The sequence below is a fragment of the Prunus persica genome, chromosome G4, assembly GCF_000346465.2.
Source record: "Prunus persica cultivar Lovell chromosome G4, Prunus_persica_NCBIv2, whole genome shotgun sequence".
Taxonomy (NCBI): Eukaryota; Viridiplantae; Streptophyta; class Magnoliopsida; order Rosales; family Rosaceae; genus Prunus; species Prunus persica.
This window is the reverse complement of record NC_034012.1, coordinates 21415505-21432074: the sequence shown is the minus strand read 5'-3', so window position 1 is coordinate 21432074 and position 16570 is coordinate 21415505. Positions and strand designations below refer to the sequence as shown.

At 35.3% G+C, this 16570-nt stretch overlaps 1 protein-coding gene across 2 annotated transcripts; it reads left to right on the top strand.

Moving 5' to 3' along the window:
• On the top strand, window positions 3567-15273 carry LOC18778963 (protein DGS1, mitochondrial). 2 transcript variants are annotated; one of them, XM_020562635.1, is made up of 14 exons: window positions 3567-3925; window positions 5492-5606; window positions 6003-6206; window positions 6350-6487; window positions 6633-6794; window positions 7026-7220; window positions 7706-7806; window positions 8872-8961; window positions 11102-11174; window positions 11254-11282; window positions 11380-11503; window positions 11897-12007; window positions 12477-12559; window positions 14711-14798. In XM_020562635.1, the coding sequence occupies exons 1-13, from the start codon at window positions 3573-3575 to the stop codon at window positions 12525-12527; spliced, it is 1746 nt and encodes a 581-aa protein (XP_020418224.1). In that variant the 5' UTR covers window positions 3567-3572; the 3' UTR covers window positions 12528-12559; window positions 14711-14798. The 2 variants fall into 2 exon arrangements, with proteins under 2 accessions (XP_020418224.1, XP_020418223.1); XM_020562634.1 differs by lacking the exon at window positions 12477-12559 and adding an exon at window positions 14985-15273 and having other exon boundaries at window positions 3581-3925; window positions 14711-14811.

Here is a 16570-nt window from a genome sequence, read left to right as displayed (position 1 = left end):
AAAGCTAATGGAGTTTAAAAAAAATAAAAAAAAATAAAAAATAAAGATAGTATCAAGATAAAATTGTGTGCTAAAGTGCAAGATGTTATAATTTCATGGAAAGCTTTACTTAGCCCTTAGACTTCGTTTGTTCATCTATGTCTCTTTCTTGTTTCACCCATCACCCTAAGCCCTATTACAACCTTAGTGAAAGTCCTACTTGATCCAAGGAGAAGTGTGGTTCCTCATGTGGAGAATAGGTGTGTAAGGACTATGGTCGGATGGTTTAAATGTTTTCAAGTATGCGATATCTTTCCATGAGATCTTTTATTCTTGTCTTGTGCTTTTATTTTATGTGAGTACATCGTACTGATTTGATTCTTCTCACATATATGAGTGACACTACGTTGTCAAATTTCGAGTGCTTTCATTGGAGTGAACACCTTGGTGAGAATTGAAGTTAAAGCTTGTTCTTATTTGGTTATTTAACTTTTGTGAAGCATAAGTCGTGTTAATATTAATGTTGGCTATTTCACACACGACACCCCAAGTTGTTCAATTAAAGTTTGGTTAACCCCTTGATAATGCCTTGAGTTAATGTTGCTTATTTCTTGGAAGGTAGTTAACCGTTGGTAATTATCTCTGAGATCAATATTGGGAATTTAGTTGTTTGTTTGTCTTGAGTCTTTATTCTTTTGTTTTTATTTTTCGTTTTGTTTTGCTCGAGGACTAGCAAAATCTAAGTTGTGGGCCAAAAACTTGTTGGTAAATTTTAACAACAATATTAAAACCTTGCAAGTGCACAAATCAAATGATAGTATAGTAAGCAAGCAAGGGTCGATCCCACGGAGATTGTGATCTAAGAGATGTTTATCAATGTCACGCAATGAAAATCAAAACAAAGGACTTCCAAACACACGCCAACACCAAGGGGGGTTTTGATTTGTTTTTGTGAATCAAAAAAAATAAGGAAAAGGGAACAAAAGAGAATTTAAATTAGAGTTTAAGAGAAATTGGTTTAAAATCAATCAAGAACAATAGCTAGGACTTACTATCCACCTCCAAACAATCAATCAATCCATAAACAACAATAGATAATCAATTTCTAGCAAGCATATGATGACGACACTCACAACAAGATCATGGCATTTGACTCGAGTTGTATGATTCTCTCTTAAGTGTGTGTAAAGTGTATGGCATTTACATCAATACGTGTATTCTTAATTGAAATCTAATATGGCATTTACTCAAATTAACAATCAAGAATCCATTAAGATCAAAAAGAATATGAGTGTCACAAAAACCCTAAAACATGGCATTTGTTATTAGGAATTCAAGAATCGATTTCTCATAACTAGTTCTTAACCCAATTATTCGTTGCAAACAAGAACACATTCAATATGGCAATTGACCTATGTTCTACAACAATTTAATTCCAATACATGCTTCTAAGTTAGCTACTCAAAGAAACAAAATATCAGAATTCACATAACATAGAGAAACCAAAATCATCACGCTTGTAGAAACTAAAAATCCATTAAACTTGTTTATAAAATTGAAATCATGTTTAGGGCTTCAAGATTAAGCCCTAACTAACAAGAAATTAGTTACTCATGGTCTTGGATGAACTCAAAAATAAATACATAAGAACTGAAAATTAAAAGAAGGAAGGAAAAGAAAGAACTCGTTCGCAGCTTTCTCCTCTTGCGCCGTTGATCTCTTTAGGACGTGAATGCTTTTTTATCAGGCCTTGGCTCGTCTTTTATATCACTTATATCAGAGTTCTAAACCCTAAAATTGACTGAAAAGTCGTCCAAGAAGTCTTGGTAAACAAGGAATCCAAATAGGAAAGTAAAAATCACAATTCCTAACTCCACTGGGAAATACAGCTCAGCCCAATGTTCACACGATTTGGGGATCTTCGACCTTGTAGAAAAATCATTAAAAATATATTTTAGAAAGATAAATGTCTTATCTTTCCAACCATATATAGCACGTAACTTGAAAAATTCGGAAAGGCTTCCGTTTCTTCACATTCACGTAACATGTACGAAACTGTCCTGTCTGCACGTGGGCTAACTTTACTTGTAATACTGTACCAATTGGCTCGGTAGAAAATTCTAGAAAAATCATAGATTGAACTTCAAGATGTTAGCTTTCATCCCCAATTGGTCTTGCGCTAAAATTCCTCCGAAAAGTTGATTTTCCCTTAAAAACCTTCTAAGAGCGCAGAAAAGCTGAAAATCAGAAAAATAAAGTAATAAGCCCTTTTTAAATCTAATTCTCTTACAAAACCAAAGTAAAAAGAGTACATAAATGAGTATATTTATGGACTTATCAGCCTTCCTCCCAATAGGCCTTGGCTCCTTTTCGATGGGTGAGTCTTGACTCATCGGGGAATCCATAGGTGAATCTGATGCCGGTGTCTAATGGAGTGGCGTCTCGTTCAACACTACCGTCAGACCCGTTGGAATAATTTGGAATCTCTTACAATTCTTCACCGCCTCCCAACAATGGGTATGGTTGAAACTTTTTTTGCCTTGTCTAGTAGCACCAAACCACATTTGTGCTTGCATAATCTATAAAAAAAATAAATGAAAATGCAAGAAACTTTAAAAAATATTGGCAATGCAACATGTAAAAAAAAACTAATGCAAATGCAATACATTTTAAAAAAATGCAACATGTATAAATATTGCAAGAAACATTCATATTAATATTGAAAATACAAAATATATAAATTGCAAGAAACATTGAAATAAAAATTAATATGACATAGAAATTAATAGAACGAAAATTACAAATAATTTACCTCACTGCTAAGGTTTTCTCCGCTTCTATGGTTGTCCATCGCTTTTGCCAAGGCATTTGCCAAGGCATTTCTCCATTTTGCCAACTATTTATTAAGACTTTTCCACCTACTAGATAATGTCATTTCTGTACGTGTCAAACCAATTGCCCTTTTACAAAATTCCTGATGAATTTTTTTCCACATATGACAGAATTTAATCTCATTGCCCGTTACGGGACAATGACTAACTTGGACCCAAGCCTCACACAAGCTAACATCTTCCATCATGCTCCATGCCCCTCCAGTTTCACTAGAAGAACCCATAATATGATAGAGAAAAATACAACTTGAAAGTGAAAAAAATATTGAGTAGAAAGTGAATAATAGTAGAAGGAGAAGAAAATGTATGAGGATTTGGTGTTAAAAGTAAAGAGTATTGGTTTGTATTTATACAAAAAAAAAATGCAGTAATTTTTGTGTATTTTTTTAAAAAATTTCCGATTTTTTTCATTTTTTTATTGTAGAAAAATTGGCTGCCATTGGATTGAAGGCCTGACGCCAGCAATGACATCACAGCCCTCGGGCTCTCGCTCGGGCCAGCCCAATCTCGTAGCCCCCATCTCCTGTCCGGGCTGCCTTTTGTTACTGGAAACGCCCTTTTCTCCCAACCCCCCCAGCCCGAGTCCAGCCTTACTTCCTGGACTTGCTCTAGCGAATTTGTGTATAATATTGCCACAGCCAGGTCATGTCGAGTTGGGTGTTAACCCGGCTTCATTGAATCGCGGTCCGGCCCGGTTCCCCAATGCCCATGTATGATGTATGGGTCAAAGTTCAGCATTCGGTTTCATGCATTGTTCACTCCCTCTGTCTCTCTTTCTTCTACCGCTTGCAATATACAGTGAGAAGAAGGACAAAAAAAGCTTTCAAGGCAATGGAGGTACCTGCAGCTCCAGCAACTAATGGGAACGAAAACAAGGGCCTAAAAACCCTAATTTCGCTCTACTCCAGCTGTCTCTGGAACCGAGTAGTGGGCTTCGTCCCCTCTTCTGATTCCAATTTTCTCGGGAAAATTCCAATTTATTTTCGTGGCAGATCACGGAAACGCCGAGCATGTCTTCCCCTACCGCTGCCTTCTAATTCACTGCAATACTCTCCGTACGCTTACTCCTCTTTGTCATTACATTTTGTTTTGTTGTCAATTTTTAAGCCGTCTTTGGCTGCCAACAAAACTGACGGAGGGGGAATATTTTTATTTTTTTCCTTTTGTTGAAGTTATGAATTTTCTGCTTCTGTTTGCTGCAGATAGTGTATGCATTTATATATACAATTGAGAATCGACAGCATGGTTAATACCTTCTTTATGTCCTGTCCCTTGCTTTTCATGATGTTTTATTGGTTGCGAAACGTGGATTCATTTAAGAACAATGAAAATTAGCTCAGTTTTGTGAAATGCACTTTTTGATGTTACATATGAAGTTTACTTGTTATATTGGCTGGCGTTTTGATGCGCGTGGAAATTGTAGGTTTTTGAGTGTTTGTATTATTATATTTATACACATAAAGACATAATCATTTTTCAATGTTTAACAATTTCTGTGGTAGCTCTTATGCTACATATTAACTGTGTGTGAATTGTGCTAGATGGGTGAAGAGGACACACTAGGACGATTTGAAGAATCTTTCGGGTTATGCATGGTTGATTTTATGTGCTAGAACTACCTCTTATGACTGCTTCACTTAACATGGTTGAAAAATTAAAACCCTAAGTAATTTCTCGGTGATTAGCCTAATTAAATTGCTGAGTCAGTCTGAGTTCAACTATTTAGGCCTATGGATTGTAAATTGCATAAAGAATTAAATTACACTAGGTCACTCAACCGTAGCTAATAGTAAACGGCACAACATTTCAACACCACAAATTTAGACATGCACTGCAGAACATAGCATTTAGGTGGTCCGGTCCATTGCTTATGTCAACCCGAAACCCTTTGGGTTGAATTCGCTAATCCTCTAAGGCAATAACATGGTTTTGGTTTACTTCAAACCTCACAACCTTTTTGGCCATTTTTGTTTTTTCTAAAGGATGAGAGTCTGAGGTTTATGGTAGAGTTTTTTGTTATTATTATTATTTTTTTGCCAATTCTAAGTTAGGTTTTTAACAAATATAGTTTTGCAACATGTCATATTACGAATTGTGGGGCCTTTAGTGTGCGTGGTCCTATGCATTTGCACCTAAACCACATGTAATAGCCATCAATTCACATTGGTGTCATCCAAGTTTACAGAGAACTCATTTACTGTTATTATTAATTTTTTTTTTCAAAATTGGATTGCTGTTGTATGTCCGTGCCTGCTGGTGTTGGTTTGGTTACAGTTTGTAGTTCCTTTGGTGTAGGTAGATGATGGTTGTGGGTTTTGTTTTGTTTTTCATTTTGGGGGAAATCTTTTCCTCAGTGCCGCACAATGGCTTTTTGTTAAAAAAGTCTTGTTTAGCATGAATAAAAATTATAAAAAAAGTTTGCAGCCGCCTCGCAGTTGGCCCTTGTACTGAAACATGAAGCTTCAGTCAATGTCTGCCAACAATCATCGCCTTATTATATGATTCAAATTTCTTTTGATCATCCATATCATACTTAGTTGCCACACGAGAATTCCATTTTTTATGTACTATTAGATCTTGTTAGATGAAAACTGCAAAAAGTTTGGTTCTTTAATATGCAGGGTAACAACAGAGGCATCTAGAGTTTGTGATGTTCTACATGATATTTTGGAGCACATCTTCTCCAATCTGCATAATATCCAGAAGAACATGCAATTTTGGCAATCTAGAGCTGAGGTGAGAAATTTATTATATTTTAATGAACAACACAACTTTAGATTCTACTCTTGGTATATTACTTGTCCACTTAACTGTACAGTGCTTCTTATGAAATAAAATTTAATCTTTTCATTGAAAAAAAGAGCTAGAAACAATGTTGAATAAGTACTATCTGGAAAGCAAAAGGAAAAAGATAAAAAGTCAAACCAATTGGTTTGATCTTTTGGATGTGTTTCGACATAGATTATGATACCTGTCATTATTTTTTATATTTCATGGTGTATGGTATTTTTTTTCATTTATCTATTATATTTGTTTATGTGTGTGTTTATGCTGGCTGTGTCTTTGAAGTATCCATACACACAGCTATAGATGTTATATACAAATGATACAAACAGACATTTCTGATTTCAGGGATCAAATGCTCAAAAAGTTAAATTTATGGTGCTTGAAAGAGGGCCACAAGCTTTTATTGAAGGAACAATTCAGCTGATACATGGATGCGTTGCTGAAGGTTCTTCTATAAAGAATATATGCCTCTCTGCATCTGCTCACATATCTGAAAGGATAGCTATATTAACTAACTTAAGATGTTCCCTTGCCACATTTTTGGCCGAGGTTTGCTTTACCTTGTTCATGTATCGTTTAATTTGAATATGGTCTCTAAACCCTGTCAGGAAAACTGCAGATTTTTTACTTATTGTTTTCTTTTAAACATGTATATGTCGGAATATGATTTATGTCAATGGCCGTTTGTATAGGTTTACATGGAAATTGACAGGTTCGGCGAGGAGTTACTGAGAGATCCAGAGAATTCATTGCCCTCCTTATTAATTAGGATTAATGGCTTATTCTTCAAACTAGAGGCATCTGTTGGCCATCTGCATGCAATGCGGCAGGTAGCTTTTCGAACATCCCAGCTAAAGATTTTGTTGCAGTGGTAGTCTGACTTCTAAAATTATTTTACCATCTGGAATTCCAAAAGAAAGAAAAACAAGAAGGATGAAAAGACTATTGTAATATGTGAATTCAATTACCGTGCAGTGTGATTCGTCTGTCGAGGGCAGCTACTCAGTCCCGCTACTATTTGAGAAACTGCCGGAGATAAATCAAGAAGGATCCCAGTGGACAGACTGTGAAATTAGGGATGCTATTAATCTGGTTTACCAAAATCTGGAGAAGCTGGATTCGTACTTGTCTTATATTGTAAGATCTTCTTCCATAATTTTGTTTTATCCAATTAAGTAACATTAGATTTTATTGGATAATAAATTAAAACTTGTACCTTTAACATCCTGAAGAAGTGTACAAGAGAAGGTAGGTGACATGACTATCCAGCTTACTGCAGCAAACAAACCTTTTCCATTTTGTTTCAATTTTTTCTTTTCCTTCTGGTTCTTTATACTCTTTTTTATTTTTTTTTATTTTTTGAGTTAGGTTGCAAAACATCGGAAACCAAGGAAAGTGACTCAATATTGGATCCGTTATACTTGTGGCGTGGTTGGCCTCTCAGTTTGTTCTATGTGGCTTATAGGACATAGTCGTCTGATGGGAAGCCCTGACATTGATAATTGGCTTCGTGAAGCGAGGGATTCAACCATCGGCTTCTTTAGCGATCATGTAGAGCAACCGGTATATTTATCCGACTTGTATCTTGCTTTTTGTTGCTATTGCTCTAAAAAATGTGTTATTTTCTTTGATTGGAAACGAAGGAAGCTATGGTGCCATGCAACTTGCTTTGCTTTAGAAATTAACCTTGTTAAAAATCTCTTAGATGTTTAAATTTGCTTTGGGCATCTGTTTCTCCTTATTTTAGGAACACTACTGTTTCTGACGTTATTCTAGAGTGGAAAGCTGTAGTGTCATGAATATTTTTAGTTTGATAAACTAGATGTTGCCTGAATTAAATATTCTCTAATCTATTCATGGTGGATTGCTTGTCCGCTTTACTGTACGGTGTCTCTTTTGAAATAAAATTTCATCTTTTTGTTTTAAAAAAATAGCTGACATCTCATGATTAAAAGCTGACATTCAATTTTCACCGCAAACCTTGTGCATATTTATAGAACAGCTGAATATGTTAATGACCGAGTTATATTTTGACTCAATTTCCCCAGCTTCTGTCTATTAGAGATGAACTTTTTGAGACATTTAGGAAAAGGCACAGAGGAATGATGGATCTTGAAGAAGTGCAACTAACTTCTAACTCTCTACACAGGTTAATGTTCTTATCTCCCACTTCAGTTCAAACTTATATTTACGTGAACCTTGGATGGTAAATGTTATTCATGCAATTCATCTTTCTAAAATCACAAAAGTCAGCATGAAGCTTGTGACTTATCAAGTTTTATATCAGTGGTTGGCAGTTTTCTCATTTTTTAGTGGAAGAAGTGGACGTTCAATTCATAACCTGAAATCTTTAGCCCAGATAAAAATGTAATCACTGTTGGAGTTGTGTATATTGAATAATGTGATTTGAAAGTAATAGGATTCTTTCTCAATGTTCGCATGTTCAATATCCCAAATTTCTTTTTTTCCCTTGGAGTTGGATCACTTTTCTTTTTCTGTTTTATGATATGAAACATTAATCTTTATTGACAATAAAACACTACAACAAAAGTGAACAAGGAATCCACTTCTAAAAGAAAACTAAGCATACCGACACTTCAATCCTAGGGGAAAACCCCAAAACAAAAACAGAATTCCAAAGAACTACAAAACATATGCTAAACTATGCTTTCCAATCTGAAAAAATGACAGAAAAAGATAACTCCCTAATTCTGAAGCTACAGATGCCCAAAAAGACACCAAAAAACACTTCGCATCCCATAAGCACATCTCCCTAGAACTATATGTCTTTTTCTTTCCACCAAAAAAACTTCAAGCACAATAGTGCATTACACGATCCCGGAATGGACCAGCTTAAACCTGTCTTCTCACACAAGAAGCCACTGGAATGCACCAGCAAGGAAGTGTTTTCTTTTCCGAAGATGATGTACTGGATTTGCTGTTTTCTTTTTTATTTTATTTTTATTTCAATTGTTTTCATAAAAGGTAGAAACAAAACTTTCAATTGTTTCCTACAATATACAAACAAAACTTTTGCCTTTGGAAATCACTAGTTTTGTGTTTCATTGATTTATCATTTATCATATAGAACATTCAAAATTGGTTTGTTTATCCTCTGACAGAAAAACGGATTTTGGTTTTCCATTGATGTTTGGCTCAAAGGTGTCATTTCCTTATATTTTAAATCTTACATTTCTATCTGCTTGATTTGCAGAATGTTGTTGGCTTTCAGTGAGCAGACAAAAGGTCAAAAGTTCCCAGAGAATGCACCGGATCAGGAAATGCTCGAAATAGTTATGGCCAGGTGGGTATTTCTATTCTGTTTGCAAGTAGTTGCTTCTAGCAATATTTGGCGTCTGAGCCTCTCATTTGTTTTTTCTGCTATAAAATTTGGAATAATTTGATTACTTATGATTGAACCGTTGGATGCTATGGCCACCTTTATTGTTTGTTTGTTGAAGTTCATATGAATAGATCAATTATGTGGATTGGATGCTGTATTCAACTAAAAAGTCCACTTTAATTATACATAGTAATATAATCTAATCTACGAATTTGGTTGTCTTATTTTCAATCGTATTTGAGTTTGCAAAATTCCGGCTAAGCCTAAACCACTACTCTACCTGGTGTGGAAAAGAATAGTGTAGAGACTCATTTATTAATTTGATTACAATCCATATGTTTCACCATTTGTATAATGTATAGTAGACCTTTTCAGTCACTGGTAAGTTTTTTCTTTGGACATCTTATCCTCATTTAATTGCAAAACATTCAAGTTTCCTCAACAACAAAAAAAAAAAAAAAAAAAAAAAAAAAAAGGGAAAAAGGAAAAAAAGAAAAAAGAAAAAATGCATTCATGAAATTGAACCTTTGATTCTTGTGGGTGTATGCTTCTTGCAATGGATTTTCGATTTTTCTTGCCCGAACACAACTTCGAAGTGCTACGGGTGGGAGCTGAATGTGCTTAGTGGCTTGGAGGAGAGAAATGTGCAGGGGGAGTGAGAAAGAAGGGGGAGAGAAGAAAGAGAAAGAAGAGACAGAAGTAGAGGGCCATAGTCTAATGACATCTAAAAAAGTGAGCATGTGCGCCACATGGACCATTTTTACCGTTAATTGAGCATATTTGACAGCAGGAACCATTAAACACATGAAATGAAGTTTAGAGGGCAAAGTGGGTCAAATTGATATGAAGGGACCAAAGTGGGATGCAGGCGAAGGTCCACAGGGGCATTGCTAAGGATTTTCCCTTTATAGAATATGTCAACGGAAATGTTGGTAAAATTTACAAAAACAACAGAATTGATATAATAACAAAGAACTTCGTATGAGACAATAGGAACTGCTAACCTAGGTAATAATGAAGAATTTGGAGCTACAAGGAGATTGCGACAAGGGAAGATACATTTCTATGCACATCGGTAGTTGATGTTTTGTGTCGGTTGGTTGAAAGAGCAAAGGAGGGCTGGCAATAGGAATGGTAAGAGTATAAATTTCTCCTTCGCAAATATGCAGATAACACAATCTCTTTTCTCTGGTGTCGAGGGTGATGGAAGTGTTTATTGCTATATCTGGTTTGAAGATTAATAGAGCCCAGTGCTCAATTGCAGGGATACACATTGAAGAAGGGGAGGTTGAAGAGCTGGCATTGGCATTGGGATGTGAGGTGGGAAGGTGGCCTGTAAAGCATTTGGGGTTGCCCCTTGGAGGGAATTCAAGAGAAGTAAATTTTTGGAGCCCTGTAGTGCAAAAAGTGGAGAGAAGACTAGAGATTGGAGGGTTTCAATGGGGGAGGTTGACATTAATCCAATCAGTGTTGATCAGTTTTGCAATCTATTATCTATCTGTTGTTAAGATTCCTTGTAGTCTGGCAAAGAGATTGGACGGATTAATGAGCAATTTTTAGTTGGAAGGGGTGGCGGAAGGAAATAAGAATCACTTGGTAAGGTTGGATCTGGTGACACAATTTAAGGAAAAAGAATAATTAGTGGTGGGAATTTTGGTAAAGAGAATGAAGCTTTGCTTGAGAAGTGGTTGTGATATGCCAGACAGAGACAAATTTCCTTTGGTAAACTATAATTAGGAATAAGTATGGAATGCATGAAATTGGATGTGATCCCAAGATTGTGGCTAGAGGCTCAAGTGGATGCCCATGGACATCATCTCTAAAAGGCTGATTGCTGTTTTTGTTGTCAGTTTAATTATGTCACTAAAAAGCATTAAATTTTCATGTCAACATGTGATTTTTATTTAAAATAGAATTGATTAAAGTTTCTGTTAAGGAAGTACTGTTGTTTACTCAACTTATTTTTTGAAGAAAAGAAAACTGTTAAACACACATGACAAGTACTGAAGTCTTGTTCCGATTTCCTATGTTTATATTTCATTAGCAAATTCCATATCTTCAGAAGAAAATAATTGAGTTTGTTCAGTTTCTGAATGTATAGGTACGAAAAGGAACTTACACATCCTATTACAAACCTTCTTAATGGAGAGCTGGCTCGTGCTATGCTGATTCAGGTAGTTTCTCTATTACCTATAAGTAAAGTTACCACTGTTTATATTATTTCTCATGTTACAAATGCCTGATGCCACACAGGTTCAGAAGCTAAAGCTGGATATTGAAACGTGAGTTTCTGATCATGCTGTCTCTGGTCATAAGCGAGTTTTTCAGATACTCTATCGTATTTCATATTTCAGATACTAAAGATGATCTTATGAACAGGGCGATGCTTGAACTCAACCAGATTTTGAGGGCAAATGAGATCAATTTTGCTATTCTAGCTGCGTTACCGGCATTCTTCCTCTCCCTCGTTCTGATAATGGTAGTGCGTGCATGGTTCAAACAGGTAGGAGAGCTCTCTAAAGCCTTTTTAAAAAATAAAAAAAAAACAAAAAAATAAAAAAAAACTGTTGAAGGCAGCATCGGAACATAGCCTTACTGAAAAGCTTTCTAAAACACCTATAATTCACTTTTCTTCACAAAACTTCATTTTTGTCTCTGACATTCCTAATTCGGATGTTAAATTGTAATTTAGAAGTTTTAACTATTTAATTACAGGTGCATTCTTCATAGGGTGTGCCAGATGGACTTTATGAAATAATATGAAAGCTAAAATCATCTGAAAATATTTAATTTTGTAATCCTGCATAATGCATTTCAAATTATAATTATAACAAATGTATTCTTCTCCTCCCATTTGTATTAGTTGCTTAATCTCTTTTCTACTTATGTAAATCAGGATACTAGAGCAGAAGGAAGGGGAAGAATTGCTCGGCTTCAGAGGAGGTTGCTTGTTGTGGAGGTTGAGAAAAAGATTATGCAGTATCGTACTTTTGTTGATCAAGGGATGGTGAGAGTTCAATTCTAAGCATCTCTTTTCTATTTTTCCTTGATGAAGAAAATTTTAATAGAAGAGCACCAAATATAGAACTTTACACAAATTAAATATAGAAAGGGGCAACATTTTCGTAGCATACAGTTCTCAAATGGAATTCATTTGTAACAAAGGAATTAGTTTCAACTGTTGTTTTTACTCATGCAATTCGGGATTATATGCATTGAGAAGAATTGCAAGGGTACAGTATTTGCTGTCTTAAATTTTTTTTGTTTGAACTTATGCATGATATTGCATATTGAAGAAAATAAATAAGTAGTTTCCAAAAGATTCATGAACTCATAGAGAGTCATAAGCTGTAGATCTAACTGTCAACAAATCAAATAAGGAATAACAAAGTTACAAATGTATATATAGAGCTAAAATTAGGATAACAACAACCATTGCAACTTGATTCCTTTTCATTTTCATTTTTTCTCTTTAGTTCAACATAAATGGAGGCATGTTGAATTTTCCTTCTGCTTCAACCAGTTAGCCATTTGGCAAGATTATGTTGCTTAAAAAAAGGTGGTGACTCTCCTTATTTATTTGGAAACTGATGTATTTACCTTATCAGTGTTTATAAGCTCTTTTCTTCTTCTGTTTTTCTCTTTCTTTTTGTTTCCTGCAAAAAAACAATATATATATATATATATATTTGTTTGTTCTTGGATTGATGGTAAAATAATGTAATAATTTTAAATGAAAATCAATCTGGTACCTCATACACATACTTATTTTCTGGAAAAGTTTCACATTGACGTGTGACACACTTAGCTACAGCCTGAGTCACCTTTGTTATATTTTTGAGTGGTATAAGTGACACACACTTGGTGATGCAATAAACTAGTGTCATGTTTTGGACCACTCAGAAATGCATGTCAGGGTGGTTCACGGCATGATGGTGCAGTGGGAACTATCTTGTCACGGCTAACTGTGGAGGACTCTTATTCCTAATAGCTGCCTCCCTCAACCTTGGTCAATACTTACTGCTGGATTTCATGTTTACTTGTACCTCTTTTGACTGCATATGATGCCTTTTAAAATATATATATATATATATATATATTTGTGTCTGATATGATGCTTCTTTTGGATGCTTAAATAGAATTGACTTGATTTACTTTGAAAGTCTGCCTAAAAAAACATATCAAGTTGTTGTGTATTTTTTTTTCAAGAAAGCCATACATGATTATGATTTCATTAAATTCATTTATATGTATGGTTAATTTTCCAGCAAACATACACTCATCTATAGATTAATATCTATGTAAATCAGCAAATATAATTATACTGGCATGTCATGCCTGCATTTTTAGAAGTTGACGCATCTTCAGTTCCTGTCTACATCATCATACGACATGAGTGTCCAGAAGTCAGTAGGTGTTTCTTGACTATATTTGGCAGTGTCCATGTCTAATGCAGGAGGTGGGGATGGTGGTGAGGTGGATGAATGTCCTCAGCAGGAGGTGGTGTTGATGCTGATGGCACGACCTTACTACCATGACGTGACTATGTTATGAGTTTCTATAGATGTGGAGGCAACTTTGTGGTGATGCAGATGTGGAACTAGGTGGTGTGGTTACATAATGCAACCTCACTCTTGGGAAACATGTATTCTGGATGGAGTGTGACACCATAGCTCCTTACCTGTTGTCTTTTTGGAAATCTTATCCCTACCAAGTTGTTTAGGATGGCGTCCCACTCTCCATGGCCTGTGATTGATGTAGGACATGGGTGAATCAAACTAATTCTAGGAAAGAAATTCTAAACAATCTAACCTTAGAGTGAGAAGGAAATCAAACTAATTCTAGGAAAGAAATCCAAAACCAAATAGAAAAGGTAATCTAATCTAAGTCTAATAAAATAAGTAAACCAAATCCTAGTCAAACAAGAAATCTATAGAAAACTTAGAAAACAAATTAAAAACGCAGAAATCATCCATTGCTCCAAAATTGCAGGATTGGAAGACCCAATTAAATAATTTCCTCTTCCATTCAACCTCCACCAGCTTATTTTCTTTTACATATTATTTTCTATATTTTCTTTTTCAAGTGAAAATATTTTTGTTTTGATCATTTTTGTTCAGTCTTAGTGGGTGCTATGATTCTTGTTTCGTGATTAATTCTGATCCTAAGCTTGACTTTTGTTTTTATTTTTCCTTGTTAGACATTTTTTGCCTGTGGTTTGTTTCTAAATCAGGGTCGTCGTTTGATCTGTATTTTTCATTGGTAATAATTATTTATTTTTTGCAAATAACTTGAATGTTAACTTTATCTTTTTCCTAATATTATTAATTGTAGTGAGGTGGAGCGGATTGAGCTTTAAAATTTTAGACACATTTTGGGGTTAGAGTATGAAATGTTCCAACAGGGAGGGTAGGCCCCAAGATTGGTCGGGTGTTGGAGAAGGATAAATGAGCTGTTGCTATATTTGGCCACATGATTATTTATTCGTTCACGTCTCGTATATATTCTTTCTGATATCAACTTATTCCAGAATCATTATTGTTCCCCAATGATCCTTAACTTTGTATTATTTTATGCTCTTCTGTTACTTTTCTTGAGATTCTCGAGAAACAAAACTGTGTTAAATTTTTTTATTTGTTGGAGAAAAAGAGGAAAATAAAGAATGTGTCATCGACCCCAACTTAGTCTTGATACGTTTTTCACTTTACAGGAGAAAGATGCGCAGTGTGTGTACGGATTGCTGTTGTATAGTCTGGATCGCCTATACCATGCTGTTGAGAGACATGCAAAAGCAACCGGTGAATGGCAGTGGTTAGTTTCAGATCACCATATTTACTTACTATTACTGTATTTTAATGCTGTAATTTCTTGTGCTTTTTGATGAAAATCTTTGTTGCTTATTAATAGCTTGCTTGAGGGTTTGGGGGATTATTTTAAAGTAATTTTATTTGGTAAAATAGCTTACTTGTTATATCATGAAACAGGTTGAGTCAAGATATAATTGATTTGGGGAAGCCCAGCCTCCAAACTGAACATAAACTCAGAGTGACTGCACGCTTGGAACGAGTGTATGACTGTCTGCTTCCTTCATTGAAACGCCAGTAGGAACCTTTTGCCCTCCTTTTCCTCTGTGTAAATTGCACATTAGAAAATTTTGTGAACAAAATGATTATTGTTCTTTTTTTCCTTTTTCTTTCTTCAATGACTAAAGTAGCAACATACATTAATTTTCAATGACCAGAAGATACTTGAGTAACAATATTTGTTTTGCTCTCTTTTTTGTGGCTTTGATTTTATTTTTTTTTGGGACAAAGCTTTAAATTTGGCATGGCAACCTTGTTTTTCATTTGTGGTTAAGGCCAATTGACATGGTAAATCAGTTTTATTTTGCGTCACATTAAAGCACAGTTGACCATCAATTCATTAGTGGTTGATTGACGACAACATTGTAGTAGGAGGGTTTACTTACTTTGGCACCAGAACGTAGAGAATATAACTAGTGATAACTGCCATTTTGCCCCGCTGAACTATTATGATGGTGTGTCAATTTTACCTCGCACCTTCTGTTAGAGCAGTCCACCGCAGGAGCCCAGCCCGGGCAAGGCCTAAGGCAAGATGACGTCAGCAAAGAAAATAATTTTTAAAAATAAAAAAAAATCTGAAAAATTACCAAAAGATACAGTTTTTTTAATAGTAATTGCACTTGTTGTCATGGCAATGGGTGGAAAAGGAACAAAAATATTGCTAGGGTAGATATTATTAATGTGAACAGTAACCGTTCTTACTTGACATTTTCCTTTACCATGGCAAATGAGTGGAAGTGCTCTTAGGATCCAACAGTTTACTGTTGACACCCAACTTTTTACCCAATTGATGAGTTTGTAGAGGGAGGGGAAGGGATGGTGGCCATGTAGGGGTGCAAAACGTGCTGTCCTCAGCTAATTATGCTATGTCAAGTGAAAAAGTTATTATACATGACATAGCGTGATTGGTTAAGGATAACAAAAAAATGTTGTTCCCGTTTATAGAAGTGTTTCTCGTCGGGGTGAGGTACCATCCGCACCTGGGTTGGGTCCACTAGAGCGTGTATGTGGCATTGGTGTGGGGTCGGGTGGGTGTTTGTGTTTTGATCTTTTTCTTATTCTAGTTTATTCAATGGTAAAATGAGTTGAGTACAAATAAAAACAGGAGTAAATTTGATTTTACTACTCGGAACTTCACAAAGTTTCAACCTTTACTACCGAATTTTTTTTTTTTTTTGGTGTCGACTTCATACTCGAACTTTGGTTTCCTATCACTTTTATGCATCCGTGAGTTTTCCCATCAAGAAGTTTGTTAACTTATAATATTGTTGTAGATGAGAGTCATGAGACCACAAAAAATAATAAAACATATCATTAAAAAACTATGAACCTTTAAACAAAAATTTAAAAGTAGGAAAAATCTCTCCATCTTCCTCTCTCTTGTCCTTACTCTCTCTTTGAATTACTTTTTATTTATTTACAAAGGCTCAGGTTGAGCTTGGGTGTTCGGCGGGGAGAACTATAGTGAGGCTCAATTGGACTCAAAG

What these genes read in the sequence shown, in the direction of transcription:
- LOC18778963 (XM_020562634.1), top strand. Translation starts at nt 3,702, where the DNA reads ATGGAGGTACCTGCAGCTCCAGCAACTAATGGGAACGAAAACAAGGGC. An exon ending in AATTCACTGCAATACTCTCC is followed by an intron (nt 3,926 to 5,491) that starts GTACGCTTACTC and finishes TTTAATATGCAG; the next exon opens with GGTAACAACAGAGGCATCTA. An exon ending in CTAAAGCTGGATATTGAAAC is followed by an intron (nt 11,283 to 11,379) that starts GTGAGTTTCTGA and finishes TCTTATGAACAG; the next exon opens with GGCGATGCTTGAACTCAACC.